The 12,359-nt window shown below is 31.9% G+C and overlaps 2 protein-coding genes across 2 annotated transcripts; both read right to left on the bottom strand.

Moving 5' to 3' along the window:
* Positions 1-686: 686 nt before the first annotated feature.
* LOC135194842 (uncharacterized) lies at positions 687-3,428 on the bottom strand. The gene is made up of 4 exons (XM_064221021.1): positions 3,304-3,428; positions 1,679-1,846; positions 1,309-1,560; positions 687-1,044 (listed from the first exon to the last, which is right to left on the bottom strand). The coding sequence occupies exons 1-4, from the start codon at positions 3,341-3,343 to the stop codon at positions 818-820; spliced, it is 687 nt and encodes a 228-aa protein (XP_064077091.1). The 5' UTR covers positions 3,344-3,428; the 3' UTR covers positions 687-817.
* A 1,097-nt stretch (positions 3,429-4,525) lies between these two features.
* LOC113392486 (odorant receptor 4-like) lies at positions 4,526-11,703 on the bottom strand. The gene is made up of 9 exons (XM_026628947.2): positions 11,427-11,703; positions 11,204-11,356; positions 10,236-10,418; positions 9,327-9,528; positions 8,616-8,709; positions 8,334-8,435; positions 7,227-7,315; positions 6,369-6,435; positions 4,526-4,585 (listed from the first exon to the last, which is right to left on the bottom strand). Exons 1-9 carry the CDS (start codon positions 11,701-11,703, stop codon positions 4,526-4,528), a joined length of 1,227 nt encoding a protein of 408 aa, XP_026484732.1.
* Between the last annotated feature and the right edge of the window lie 656 nt (positions 11,704-12,359).

A 12,359-nucleotide genomic window follows, 5' to 3' on the forward strand; every position in this document is an offset into this window, starting at 1 on the left:
CTTTTATATATTTCAAAAGATCTTGAAAAACTTCTGATCTTGAATTATCATGTATAAAAAGTCGAGATAACACTCGGATGAAATTAGCAGAGGGTAGATGTAAACAACTGACTGACGTCAGTATAGAAGCGTCAAATTGTGGGATTGTTGAGAGGGGGATTAATTAACAGCTTGATGGTGAGTCGATATTGGAATTGGCAGACGGAACGGTTTGAACAGTCGTACAGTGTACGATTGCATTCCCTCTGCCGCGATCATCGCGTTTCATAAGTTCATTTGTAATTACACAACCGAAACTACGCAGCTGTGTAATTTTTTTGGTTAGCTGGCATTTCGGATAGATAAACTTACAATAATAAAGGCATATTTAATTTTATAGCGAGACTTGATCAATTAATGTATCAAAATTATAAAAGATTTATATTTGTTTTTAAATTTTGCATAGTCTTAGATATTTTTACATATGGCTACGAATCGCCGAATTAGATATGAAAACATTAGTCATTAAAATAATTTTTAATTGGTGACTTAAGTAATTTATCTTATAATTTTAATTAAAAATAAAATTGCTCATTTAGAAATTGCATAAGGCCTCATAAACGTAATTCAATGTTAATCTTCCCAATGAGCTTAGTAAGGTTATGAAAGGCAGTATTTTTTTACAAAACAGTGTAGGTATGGAGAAGGAAATTTAATTAAACCTCTAGATTGGCCATTAAGATTATAAAAGCGTCCGGAACGTTTTCGTCCACAAGATGAAATGTTCGCAAAGTAATATTGAAGAATAATAATATGAAAGGCAATTTTAAGGACTTTATTATCCAATCATTCGAATGCGGTTACCAAGACTTTTAAGGAAATCTTTAATTTCCTTTTTGGTAATTCGGTTTACATTAGCTCTTCGTGAGGATCTCTTTCCAGTGATCTGTTCTGAGGGCGGCTCGTCGAGTAGCTTGAGGGTTTTCAACGAGGCAATGTGGAACATGAAGTTTATTGCGGAGGGATTCTTGTAACATTTACCGATTAAAGGTTGAATGGTGACGTCTGAAAATAAACAATTTATTTAGCTTGCGAATGCTGTTCGTACAAAAAACCAAACTGAACATTGGAAACTCGAAACCCATCGTAGAACATAATCATAAAATTTCAGAAGGTGATATACGACATTGATATAAAAAGTATAAAGTTTCAATAGAGCATCTATATGTATGAATACAACCATCAAAATAGCATATCACCATATGCCTATTTTTTAATATCGTGAGATATGACATTAGTTCTTAGAGTTACTATTAAGTAGGTACTTACTAACTCCAACAACGCAAGAATATAGATCGATATGACAATGGTTTATCATTGGTCTATAGACGTAGCTCTGCATGTTATGGGCCCATATTTGTGCACACGCCGGGTCATATGTGTCTAAGCAGAAAGTTGGGCACGTGTGGTTGCAAGCCTGATGAGCTCCAACTATGCTAAAATCTTCGAGTCTGCGGCCATTTACAGGATCAACAAGAATTTTATTGATATTGCACATATCGTCAGGAATTCGTTGAACGTCTGAAATATAATATTAATTAGTAGAATATGCTGTTGAGTCAGGCCTTGAATGATTTTCTTTGAAATATATATTTTTATTTTAAGGATTATTAAAATAGTATGTCTAATTTAAGTTTACCTGCAATTTTAAATTGGCATTGTATCATTCTTAAGTAACAAATATTGTGGTATCTTTTGATAACTCTTTTGCCGTTAAGCGCTGTTGCTTCACCGCACACTGGATCGTATACATTTGAACATTGTATGTCGTCACAAGATTCTTCAAATGTGGAAAATATAGCATTCGCTAAAAATAATCCGTGCAGGAAAGTTATATTACATAGTCAATGTACACTAACAGTCTCGTTATAGAAAAACATTTAAAGATATAATTAAAATTTATATGAGACCAAAACGATATTGACGACCTCCGTGGTCGAGTAGTGTGTACACCGGGTTCCGGTCCCGGGTTCGATTCCCGGCCGAGAGGACGTAGAAAAAGTTCATTAGTTTTCTATGTTGTCTTGGGTCTGGGTGTATGTGGTACCGGCGTTACTTCTGATTTTCCATAACACAAGTGCTTTAGCTACTCACATTGGAATCAGAGTAATGTATGTGATGTTGTCCAATATTTATCATTATTTATTTATCACATTCATAGCTGGCCCAATATGGAGCCGATTAGCAAGAAACAGGAATACGTGGAAATCTTTAGAGGAGGCCTTTGTCGACAGACAAGCTGTTCAACTAAAGCAACCAGTTGCCGATCACTTTAATACAAATTAGAATTAGAATATATATTTAGTTTTTAACAAGTAGGCATGTATCAATTTATTGTAAGAAGAAGCAGCATTAAAGGCTATTTTATTTTTTTATTTTATTTATTTATCATATTTAAAAAAAAAACTTTACATTTGTTAGTTTGTTCACGCATTTTATGGAAGTACTGGTTTGTAATTAGATGGACAAGCGAATGAGCCACCTGATGGCAAGTGGTAATTCACCAGATATTAGCCTGATGGTAAGTGGTCACTACCACATTTAACTATATTAACTATTACTTATAAGCCAATGCGCCCCAACCTAATGTCCCTTGTGTCTCTAGTTATACTGGCTTATTCACCCTTTAAGCCGGAGCACAACAAATACTAAGTATTGGTTCGAGCCGTTAGCATATTAGAGTGGGCGATACCTACGATGGGCTTGCACAAAGCTCTACTAACAAGTAAAACCCAGCATGCGTTGCTTTGCTTTGGTTTGCGTTGCGTTATTATTTCTTGGGATCAATTAGTCGGTACAATTTACGCACCATCGACGATGTCGGAATAGATCAACCAGATTAAAAATATTCATATTACAAATGAATCATTATCATTTTTTATGGCTGCGTCTTATAATTGACCTTCATGTTATTAGTTATTAACGGACAACGTTCAGTAATTATAACTTACCTTGTAAGAGAAAATTGATACATAATTGTTGGTGAAGTTCTGATAAATTGTAAATCTTCCAAACAAAAAATCAATCAAAACAAATACATTCTATCCCACCATTGTAAATAAAAAGTTTTTTTTTATCTGTGAGTGGGTGGGCGTGTCCTTTCATGCAGCTACGGAGCCGAGAATATACGTATTTGATTTTTTTTCATAGATAACTGGATTACGAGTCGGTAAATGACTTGGGCTACAATTTATCTTACACAAAATCTTAGTCGAAATCTTGAGTATAGAACATTATAAATTTCTTTGAACGATGATAACTTACCTTGAGAGATTAAAAATAAAATTATTCCGTAAATGACCATACTCGCATAGACGTAATTAATTCCAATGCCATAAAGAAACCATTTTTATGCGACTAGACTTTCTTACAGCGCTGAGACATGACTAAGGTTTTAACGTTCGTTTTTTATAATTAAAATTTAATTGAAACTCTCATGCATTACGTTCTTTGACTTTTTATTATATTCTAAAAATTTTGTATAATTTCATTAATCTCAACTCAAAGCTAATATGAATTTTTATATTCTTTAATCTCTGAGGAGAAAATAGTTTTTTATTTTTAATTAATAAAATATAATTTGAAGCGATTTATTTTTATGCAGATTTTAAAAAAAAAAATTTATGTCAATTTAAAAAAGGGAGGTATAATCGGACATCCTATTAGAACGAAGTTACCTTTCCTATACAGTATCTCGTGTATCAAAAACAACAGACACTATTAAATAAATTAAAAACGATTGAAAATAATTCGATGACAAGAAATTACATTGTTTATAAGAAATGTCGCATGAATTAAAACAATAACAACGAAATACAAAACAAAGGGTTACTTTATTAAAATGCGTTCAAATATAATTCCTTTATTATACGATTAAGTCTAGAACTATTTAATTACACATTTAAATCATCATACATAAAGCTTAAATTATGAAACTAAGTAATAAAATCATACGCTTAAATTAAAAGTAAGGTGATAAACTAAAAAAAGATGTGTATCTCAAATGTTTTGGCTTATGTCTGCGCAGAAAGATCTTTATTCCGCTGCACGAAATGGGTAAACAACTAATGAATTTGTAAAATGAAACTGCCTCGCCTCTCCTCTGCTTTAAACAAAAGTTGTGACTTATGAATTTTTCCAAGCTCATCTTAGTTTGTGAACGTTACATTATTTTTTCACCTGTATACGTAAAAATGTGCATTATAATAATTTCCTTCTTATCTTTATATTTTCTACATTCTTTCGCGTTTTACATCTTCGTGTTATTTCGCTCCGGTAATTATATTCGAATATGTGAAATTACATATATATATATATTAAATAATATTGTTATTTTCTAATCTACGTTGCTTCTTTGTGGTGCAGCTTTGACTTCCATTTTGTCGAGTTATTCGCGAAGTTAGAATAAATTAAGCAAACTCGGAAACCACAATGTCTAATGTTTAGTCTTAATAATATATAATTATGTCTGAATGACTCTGTTTAATTAGTCACTTATGTATACGGTGTATAATAATGTGAAGTAGGAATAAGAGTTAATGAGAATCTGAAACAAAAAGGTTTAATGTGGGTAACGAAGGTCCATCCGTATTTGAGGAAAAAGTCAAACATTGAATATAATTTAAACGTGGAAGCGTGCATAAGCTGTGCTTATAGTACGTATGTAGCGGTTATATTATTTGTACTGGTGTAAATTGCGAATTATATTTTTTTATTGTTAAACAATGGCCAGTACTTCATTACTTATTAAGCTTTGTGGAAAATAATGATACTACTACTACTATGATGAATAATTACTTCAATGTCTACTGAGTGAAGGAGAAGTGAAGTAAAGTATTCAACTGTAAATAGACCGATAGATCAAGACGTCCTCTCTTTGAGAAAATGTGTGTAATGTTCCTCGCGGTTTCAAAGCGGGCTGGTAAATACATACGTGGCATGTTTTCATCCAACACCTGCAGTTTTCTTCATGATGTGTTTATTTACCAAAATGAATTTAAAAAATATGACTTTTCAGTTGTGTTTGCATTACTTTGAATTTATGATAGTAATTGCATATTTTAAATCATAGTATTTATTGCTTTTATATAATAAAACAATCCAAATAAACCTAATAATTTCAGCTTCATTATTACATATCACTGTCTTTCCCTGTGTATGCTTAGATCTCTAAAATTACACAACGCATTTTGATACGGTTTTTTTAAATAGATAGTTTGATTCAAGAGGAAGGTTTATATGCAAATACATGCACAATATAGTAAAAATAGATCCATCTCTTTGGGATAGCCCACGTGAAACATTTTTTAGGCTTTACTTTTTATAAGAAACAATTGCTTAATTTCGAAGTGATTTTAAGCAATACAATATTAGTATTTATCCAAATAAGTAAAGTCCTTAAATGCACTGTGCATTTAATATAGATCAATATAACCCTGTACAGTATGTAATTTAAATGAATATTTTCGAAGATATTACAGATTTAAAACCTAGGGACATAGCGGTTTGTATTTTCTAATGACAAAAAAGCTGTGAACGCTGTAAGACTTTCTGTAGTTAATTTAGTATCAGCACTGCACCCGTGCGAAGCCGGAGTGGGTCGCTAGTTACATAAATAATATTAAAAAAGTATAATGTCAGTATAATTAATTCACGTTGAGCGTTGACCCACTAAAAATTATGTGCGTATTATCTGACCGGATTCCGTCAGCGAATGCCAATCTTAAAGTCTATTCATGCGTTTGAGATATTATAATAACCTATTTTTTATATTGATCTTTCCTTGGATTCGAACAGCGGTAGCTCGGAAACAACAGTTCGAGATTGCCACTAGAAAAACAAGGTTAAAACTAAAATAAAAGTTAAATAAAATAAGTTGCCAAGAAAGTAAAATACATACGTTAAATAACAATTACTGTAACAATTTTAGTGCAAACTGGCAAATCCTCATGAGCAATGTCTTTAGAAATTTTCAATAAAAATCATCATCATAGCAGTACAAAGATGAGTATATGCAGTTAAGGACGAGCGAGGCGTAAACGAATCGAGAAGAGAAGGTCAAACCCTGCCAAGGAAAGTGTTCAGTTTTTGTTTATAATTCATTTCGTTAACGGCGGAAAAGGATATATGCGAAGAAGTCTACACCTGTTGGATGAAGTTTTGCCATATGTGTCTCCACAAACCCTCATCGAAGAAGCACACGCAACCTTATTCTTAAGTCAAGGCATCTGCCTTACATAAGGAAAAACGCGCTGTTACTACTTTAAAACAAATATTTTTAGAATAAAAACAAACACGTTTACTTTGATTTAAAAGATTATTCTACTTACCGAACTGTAGGTTGACATGGTGATGGAGCTGAATTTAAGTGCTGTAAAATATAAAGGTTTCTGGGATCTGCAAAATGAATAAAAAAGTTGAAATGTCGCTAGGGATCTTCTCGCCGGATTGGAATGAAAATTAGTCGCTATTTGCTGAGATTTTCCTATTGCAGAAAATAAGGGTTGGCTTTTTTACAGCTTCATGGTTATTCTTTGAATTATGTTAATTATAAAGAATACAAAGTCATCCAAGGAAAAATATAAACATAGTTGTTTTTGCTGTTGAAGATTACATTTTATTGGTGAGTTGTTTGAACCAATATTTTTTACAAGCGTTGATTGGTTTATTTTAATAAAAGTTATAAGTCGACTGGTTGAATTTTTCCCAAAAGAATCGGAATTACGATTCAACGGGGAATTGTTGCTAACGTGCTTGCCACAATTCCACGCAATCATTATTTATTTTGAAGTTTATTTAATTTTGGTATATATAGTTAAGTCCTGTAAATAAAGACTGACAAAGTATGTAAATCTTTCAATCCCTTAAGCTTTCAGATAAATAGACTGTATTTAATTATTATTCTTCAAAGGTTTAACTTCATTTGTTAGTGTGTTACAACGGGTTAAAACTTCTTCTAGAGCCAATGACAATGCGCAAACGTGACTATTCATCAGCTGATGAAAATTTGCTTATCTGTCCTTCTAAAATATTTGAATTAACATTAAACATATTATGTCTATGTTGCATACTTAGCTGATTTAATCTTCAAATCGGTATAAAACGATACGAGTTCGCTAGAACATGTTATCTACACAACTCATTGGTAGAATATCGTGTTATTTTATAGGCCTTCAACGTCTACTCACCTTTGTATCATGACTAGCAATGCTCGCTGGCATTGGATGTCACTGTTATACCATCCGCTATTGTACACCGCGTCTGCTACGCCTGAGCTCTAGAATGTAATAAATAAAACATTTATATACTGTATTTTCAGTTTTTTAATTGTGATTGTATTGTAACTGACTTTTGACGCACAGCTTACATTTGTTCGAAATGAAATCCAGTGTTATTAAGATATGTAAAAATAAGATTCATAATAAAATATTTTAACATATTTACGGAAAAGGGGATTGGTTAAAATTCAAGTGTTTGAAAAAATTTGCGTTCTTTTATAATTATAGTCTTTTAACGTCAGATTTAAAATAATTCCATTGTTGAAATACGGTTCGATAATAATATTGTTTTTCTTGGTATATTATTTGTAGGATACAAATTTATCTACTGTGGTTATCTTCCAATAAGAAAAAATCATTCTATTTATCATAATGCAGAACTTTCATACTGCTGCTCCTCGAATGCATAAATCGATCGTGAGAGAAGCTTCAAGTTCAAATATTATTTCTCTAAGCGTACCTAACAAATGCATTTATAGTAGTAAATCAGCAAGTTTTATAAACATTTATCGATTTATTTCTATTATAGGTATACTGAAAAACCTTCAAGACTTTAAAGTTCACACAGTAAACTTGCTTTGAGGTTTACTACCAAATAAAATATACTTATATAAATACGTAGTACGTTATGTACATTACTCCTCGTTCATAACAATATTGTTAGTGCCTTCGCGCAATCTACGTCGGCCAGCCTAAAGTTAGGCAGACGTTCGCTCATGTAGCACAGTGAAAATAATAATAATCAATTAATTAATTAATTGTAATACTGCAATATGCATCTCATCTCTACTTATTGAAGAATGTACGATATTTATCGTAGAATGCGTGACATATTTTGGGAAGACCGACTATAGCCGACTGCCGTCGATCACAAGATATCTATTAGTAGTATCATATCGTCGTTATCGTGGAATCCTCAAAAATCACATCAAGCATTAAACAGAAACCTTAAACAACAATGCTGCAAAATGATTTCATGGTTATTATTTTTTTATTTATTTATTTTTATTTACTCACTGATGTAAAAATGTCATCAGCATACCAACACAGAATACCAACTTGAGTTAAAGCAGCGCCCAAGAAGAACTTATTACTCATTGCCATCCATGGATCTAGAAGCTAAAATACGATTTTATATTAAATATCTAACGTGCATTATAATATCGAGATTTTTGGAGCAGGAATTGAAAAAAATAGTTTAACGATGTCATATTAATAAGCATTGCAATATAAGAAATTGAAAGAATAGCTTTAGTGGCACGTTTATAATATAATGAAATAAATGTATTCATAACTTACTATATTGAAAACAACACAGCAAATGTTCACGGAGCTCAAAAGAACGTTGATTAGATTGACAATTGAGAATGCGTCTTCCAAATCATTTCCGTACCTGAAACAATTTTGGAGCAAAAATTTCATCTTAATTAATCCAATAAACCATTCTTTCAACTACGACGATAATTCTCAACAGAAACTAGCCATGCGCAGGAGATATATAGTAAGTAAATATGTGTTGAACTTGTATTTCCAGACAGTTCAGGCACAGGATCACACAGAATCCCAGATATGGTAGTGTAAAAAATCCATGCTTATAAATTTAGACCTGAGAAATTCGCTACAGAATAATATTTTATCCGCTTGACCCCGGATTCGAGCCTGGAAACAGCATCAATCTGCAGTCTAACGACCAAGCCACAATAATAAATTGGCAGTCATCCAATAAACACAAAGTAAATGTTCCAAGGATTTCTCTCGATATATATTTCCCTACAATAATTGAAATCCCCGTGATTCCTTGCAAGTTCTGACTCGTCACAAGATCTCCGAAACTATAGGCCCGATTAACTTGAAATTTAGCATAGTTACTCCTAAGTGCCGTAGATGCTCAATGAGAAGGAATTTGGGAACTTTCAACTTCAGGGGGAGGCAATAGGAAAAGTAACTTTGAATTTATTTTATCCGTACAAATTCGAGACTATAAATAAAATAAACATAAGATACACTTACATTATAAGTCTCTGGTGTGTTTTAATAACAGATATAATTTCTTGATAATGATCGCCATGTTTAAACTGATTAATAGTGCCGCCATTTTGTGTACCCAAGCGTCGGATCTTTAACTGCAAAAGCCGCAGCAACATGCTAATGTGACTCGCCATCGTCATGAATAGAATATCTGAACCGAGCATTGACCATACTGACACAACGCCTGCAGAGAAATTGTAAACATCAAATTGGCTTCTAATTTACCATTGAAAAAATAAAGATAAAATATAAGACAATGGTTAAATGTTAATAGAAATGGAACACTTTATTAGTCGTAAACACACACTATTTTAGTCTTAAAGTATATTTTTCACCATAAATAAATTATATACCATGATACAGCGCGTTAATGTGTATTGATATTAATGGCGATGCTTCACTTTATTAGCAATGTTTGACTTTGCTTATAATGAAACCCAGCGACGACTCCTCTAAATAAAATGATTTTCCACTAAGTAAGTAAATCTGTGACCTTAATTAAGAATATAAGTTATATTAAGGTACTAATTTATATTTGATTTTTACTGCAATGTATAATTTTTCACTTTTTATCTTAATTGTATTTAATTTTTTTTTTGCTAAGCATAGACCATGCTGTGGTCCCTATAATTGAAGGAGAACACAACTTGTAACCTTTATATTGTTTAATTTTAAGAATATGTATTTAGTGTGTATCTTTTGTTGGAGACTCGTAAATTAAATAAATAATTATTTTATTGAAGATACTTTCAGTTTTATAAACAACTGGCAGCATATATATGGCGTAAGTAATTAAGTGCGTGGGCGACGCTAAAGGAAACCTTAGTTTTGAAGAATTAAATTCAGGCTTAATTAAAATGGATAAGGTTCTGGAATATAATATAAGCTTACCTCCAAACGTTTCAAAGACAAAAGCAAGTTCGTGGTATACGGGTTGAGTCTTATCAAAGGGATACGATAAGTGCCAGATGTAGCCTAAATTAGCAGGTGTGCCTTGAATCTTGCGGTAGACGTAAATCACTATTGGAGTCAAGTTGTATAGCCATACTCCTAATATATTCCAAAAGGCATACCCTGTAAAATATTCAATTGCTAAGTTACCCATCGAATATGTAGTCGTTTCTGGGAGGACCTAAATACTGAACTAATTTTTTTTATTTCGATAGATGGGCATATGGATCATCTGATGGTATATTGTCCCTCTGTCCGTAGATATTAGAACTGTAAAAAATATTAACCATTCGCCAATGCCTCACTTACCTTGGGAACTAAGATTTTATATTTCTTGTGTCCTATAGTTACACTGGCTTACTCACCTTTGAACTAAGTATGTACTAAGTATTGCTGTTTGGCTGTAGAATATCTAATGCAATAACTAAGCCCTGCCCCCAAATTAATCTTGTCGATGTACTCTTATTTAATATACGTCTGATAATTTCATAAAGCGATTTAAAGTACTTGTAAGGGTGTACTGTTTAATATAATTATGTTTATTTATAGTCCAATACTATTCCACTAAACAGAAATTTAATTCGTCTCACGGATTTAATTTAGAGCAAATTATTAATAACGTTTATTTACATTGAAGCATAACAATTGACAGTCTACTTGAATTTGATTTAATATTGATTCAATTTGAATTTTAAATTCACTTAAATTGCTTGTAACAGAATCGTGTTATATCACACTGCGTCATGCAATGAAAGCTATTAAAAATTAATGGCCGGCAGTTCCCATCCTATTATTTTACATACAATATTGAATTTATAAATATTTATATTTAGAATTTAAATATTTTTTTGTAAAATATTGCCAAATTTAGGTCGAGGATATAAAAAAAAGAAAAGAAAATCACACACAGAATTGACCGATTTGAAGTCTAGAAAGTTTCTTTCGTTTGATGTCAATAGAATCTTTGTCGCGGTCCAATGTCGGCCACAGGTCGGCGAGTTCATTGAGAAGGTTTCGAAATATATTCCTTTTGTACCACATCGTCAACATCTTACCGAAACCTGTAATAGAAAATTTTTTGATTAATTTCATAATATTTTGTATTATTAATAAAGTTTTTTGTCAACTGACTCATGGTGTCGTAGCCAATAATATGTAAGCCTGCAACGAATTCGACGACTGATGCTGAATTGACGAGCTTCGTCACAGCGTAGTCCACTTGACCGGCTAACTTTAAAAATAATATTAACGCAGATCCCAGAAACCACATATATGTCCATATTTTACTAATTAAATCTTTCGGTTGTTCATCGGTAAAAGAAATTCCTATTTTTCTTGTGCAAAAGTTACACAGTTTTAAAGTTTTATGAATTTCCTGTTTCGCCATAACTTTGTCTTTGCTTGACATTGTGATGTTTCTTTTTCCACGACTCTTATGCTTGAACAATGAAAGTATACTAACCAAGAATATTCCCTTTATGTAAGAACTTAGTAATTCTGACGAATAATTTATAAGTTAACTGTGATTATAACGGTAACAGAACCAGTTACATAAGAAGTGGAGAATTAATAATAGTAAGACCATAAAACTTTTACCCTTGCCTATATTTAATAGTTATTTATTATATTTATTATAAGGAAAGTTAAATTGTTTTTTATATACTGAAATGAAAAAGTGGTAAATATTTAATTTTAAAGCTCCTCTTTTCATCGGTCTTTCTTGAACAAAACCGTTAAGTCAATAATTACAATCGTCTACGCTTTACACAGTTAAATTGTATTTTGTATACACGAAACGGAGTCGAATTAATTACTAACGAAGATGTCCAAATAGAGCCTGAATGGCTTAATTTCAAACGTACTAGGTATGGTTTCTTGTTTGTCTGTTTAAATTGTTGCTTGTTGCAATCAGTTTCTACCTAGTTCACTTGGTTGACGAGCCTTAGCTCACTTGGATTATGTTAACTTTCTAAATAGTATAAAATATTGATTACTTAATGATTTAAATTCAGAATATAAGTAATGAATTGTGATTTTAAATCAAATTCAACTCTAAATTTGTTT

The sequence above is a fragment of the Vanessa tameamea genome, chromosome 5 (assembly GCF_037043105.1).
Source record: "Vanessa tameamea isolate UH-Manoa-2023 chromosome 5, ilVanTame1 primary haplotype, whole genome shotgun sequence".
Taxonomy (NCBI): Eukaryota; Metazoa; Arthropoda; class Insecta; order Lepidoptera; family Nymphalidae; genus Vanessa; species Vanessa tameamea.

Excerpts from the sequence above, each read along its gene's own strand:
- LOC135194842 (XM_064221021.1), bottom strand. The coding sequence starts at position 3,343 with ATGGTCATTTACGGAATAATTTTATTTTTAATCTCTCAAG. Across the intron at positions 1,847-3,303 it reads TTTATTTTTAATCTCTCAAG|CGAATGCTATATTTTCCACA; the intron begins GTAAGTTATCAT and ends GATTATTTTTAG. Across the intron at positions 1,561-1,678 it reads ATGCCAATTTAAAATTGCAG|ACGTTCAACGAATTCCTGAC; the intron begins GTAAACTTAAAT and ends ATTATATTTCAG.
- LOC113392486 (XM_026628947.2), bottom strand. The coding sequence starts at position 11,703 with ATGTCAAGCAAAGACAAAGTTATGGCGAAACAGGAAATTCATAAAACT. Across the intron at positions 10,419-11,203 it reads ACTTCAAATCGGTCAATTCT|GGTATGCCTTTTGGAATATA; the intron begins GTGTGTGATTTT and ends AATATTTTACAG. Across the intron at positions 7,316-8,333 it reads CTGATGACATTTTTACATCA|AGCTCAGGCGTAGCAGACGC; the intron begins GTGAGTAAATAA and ends ATTACATTCTAG.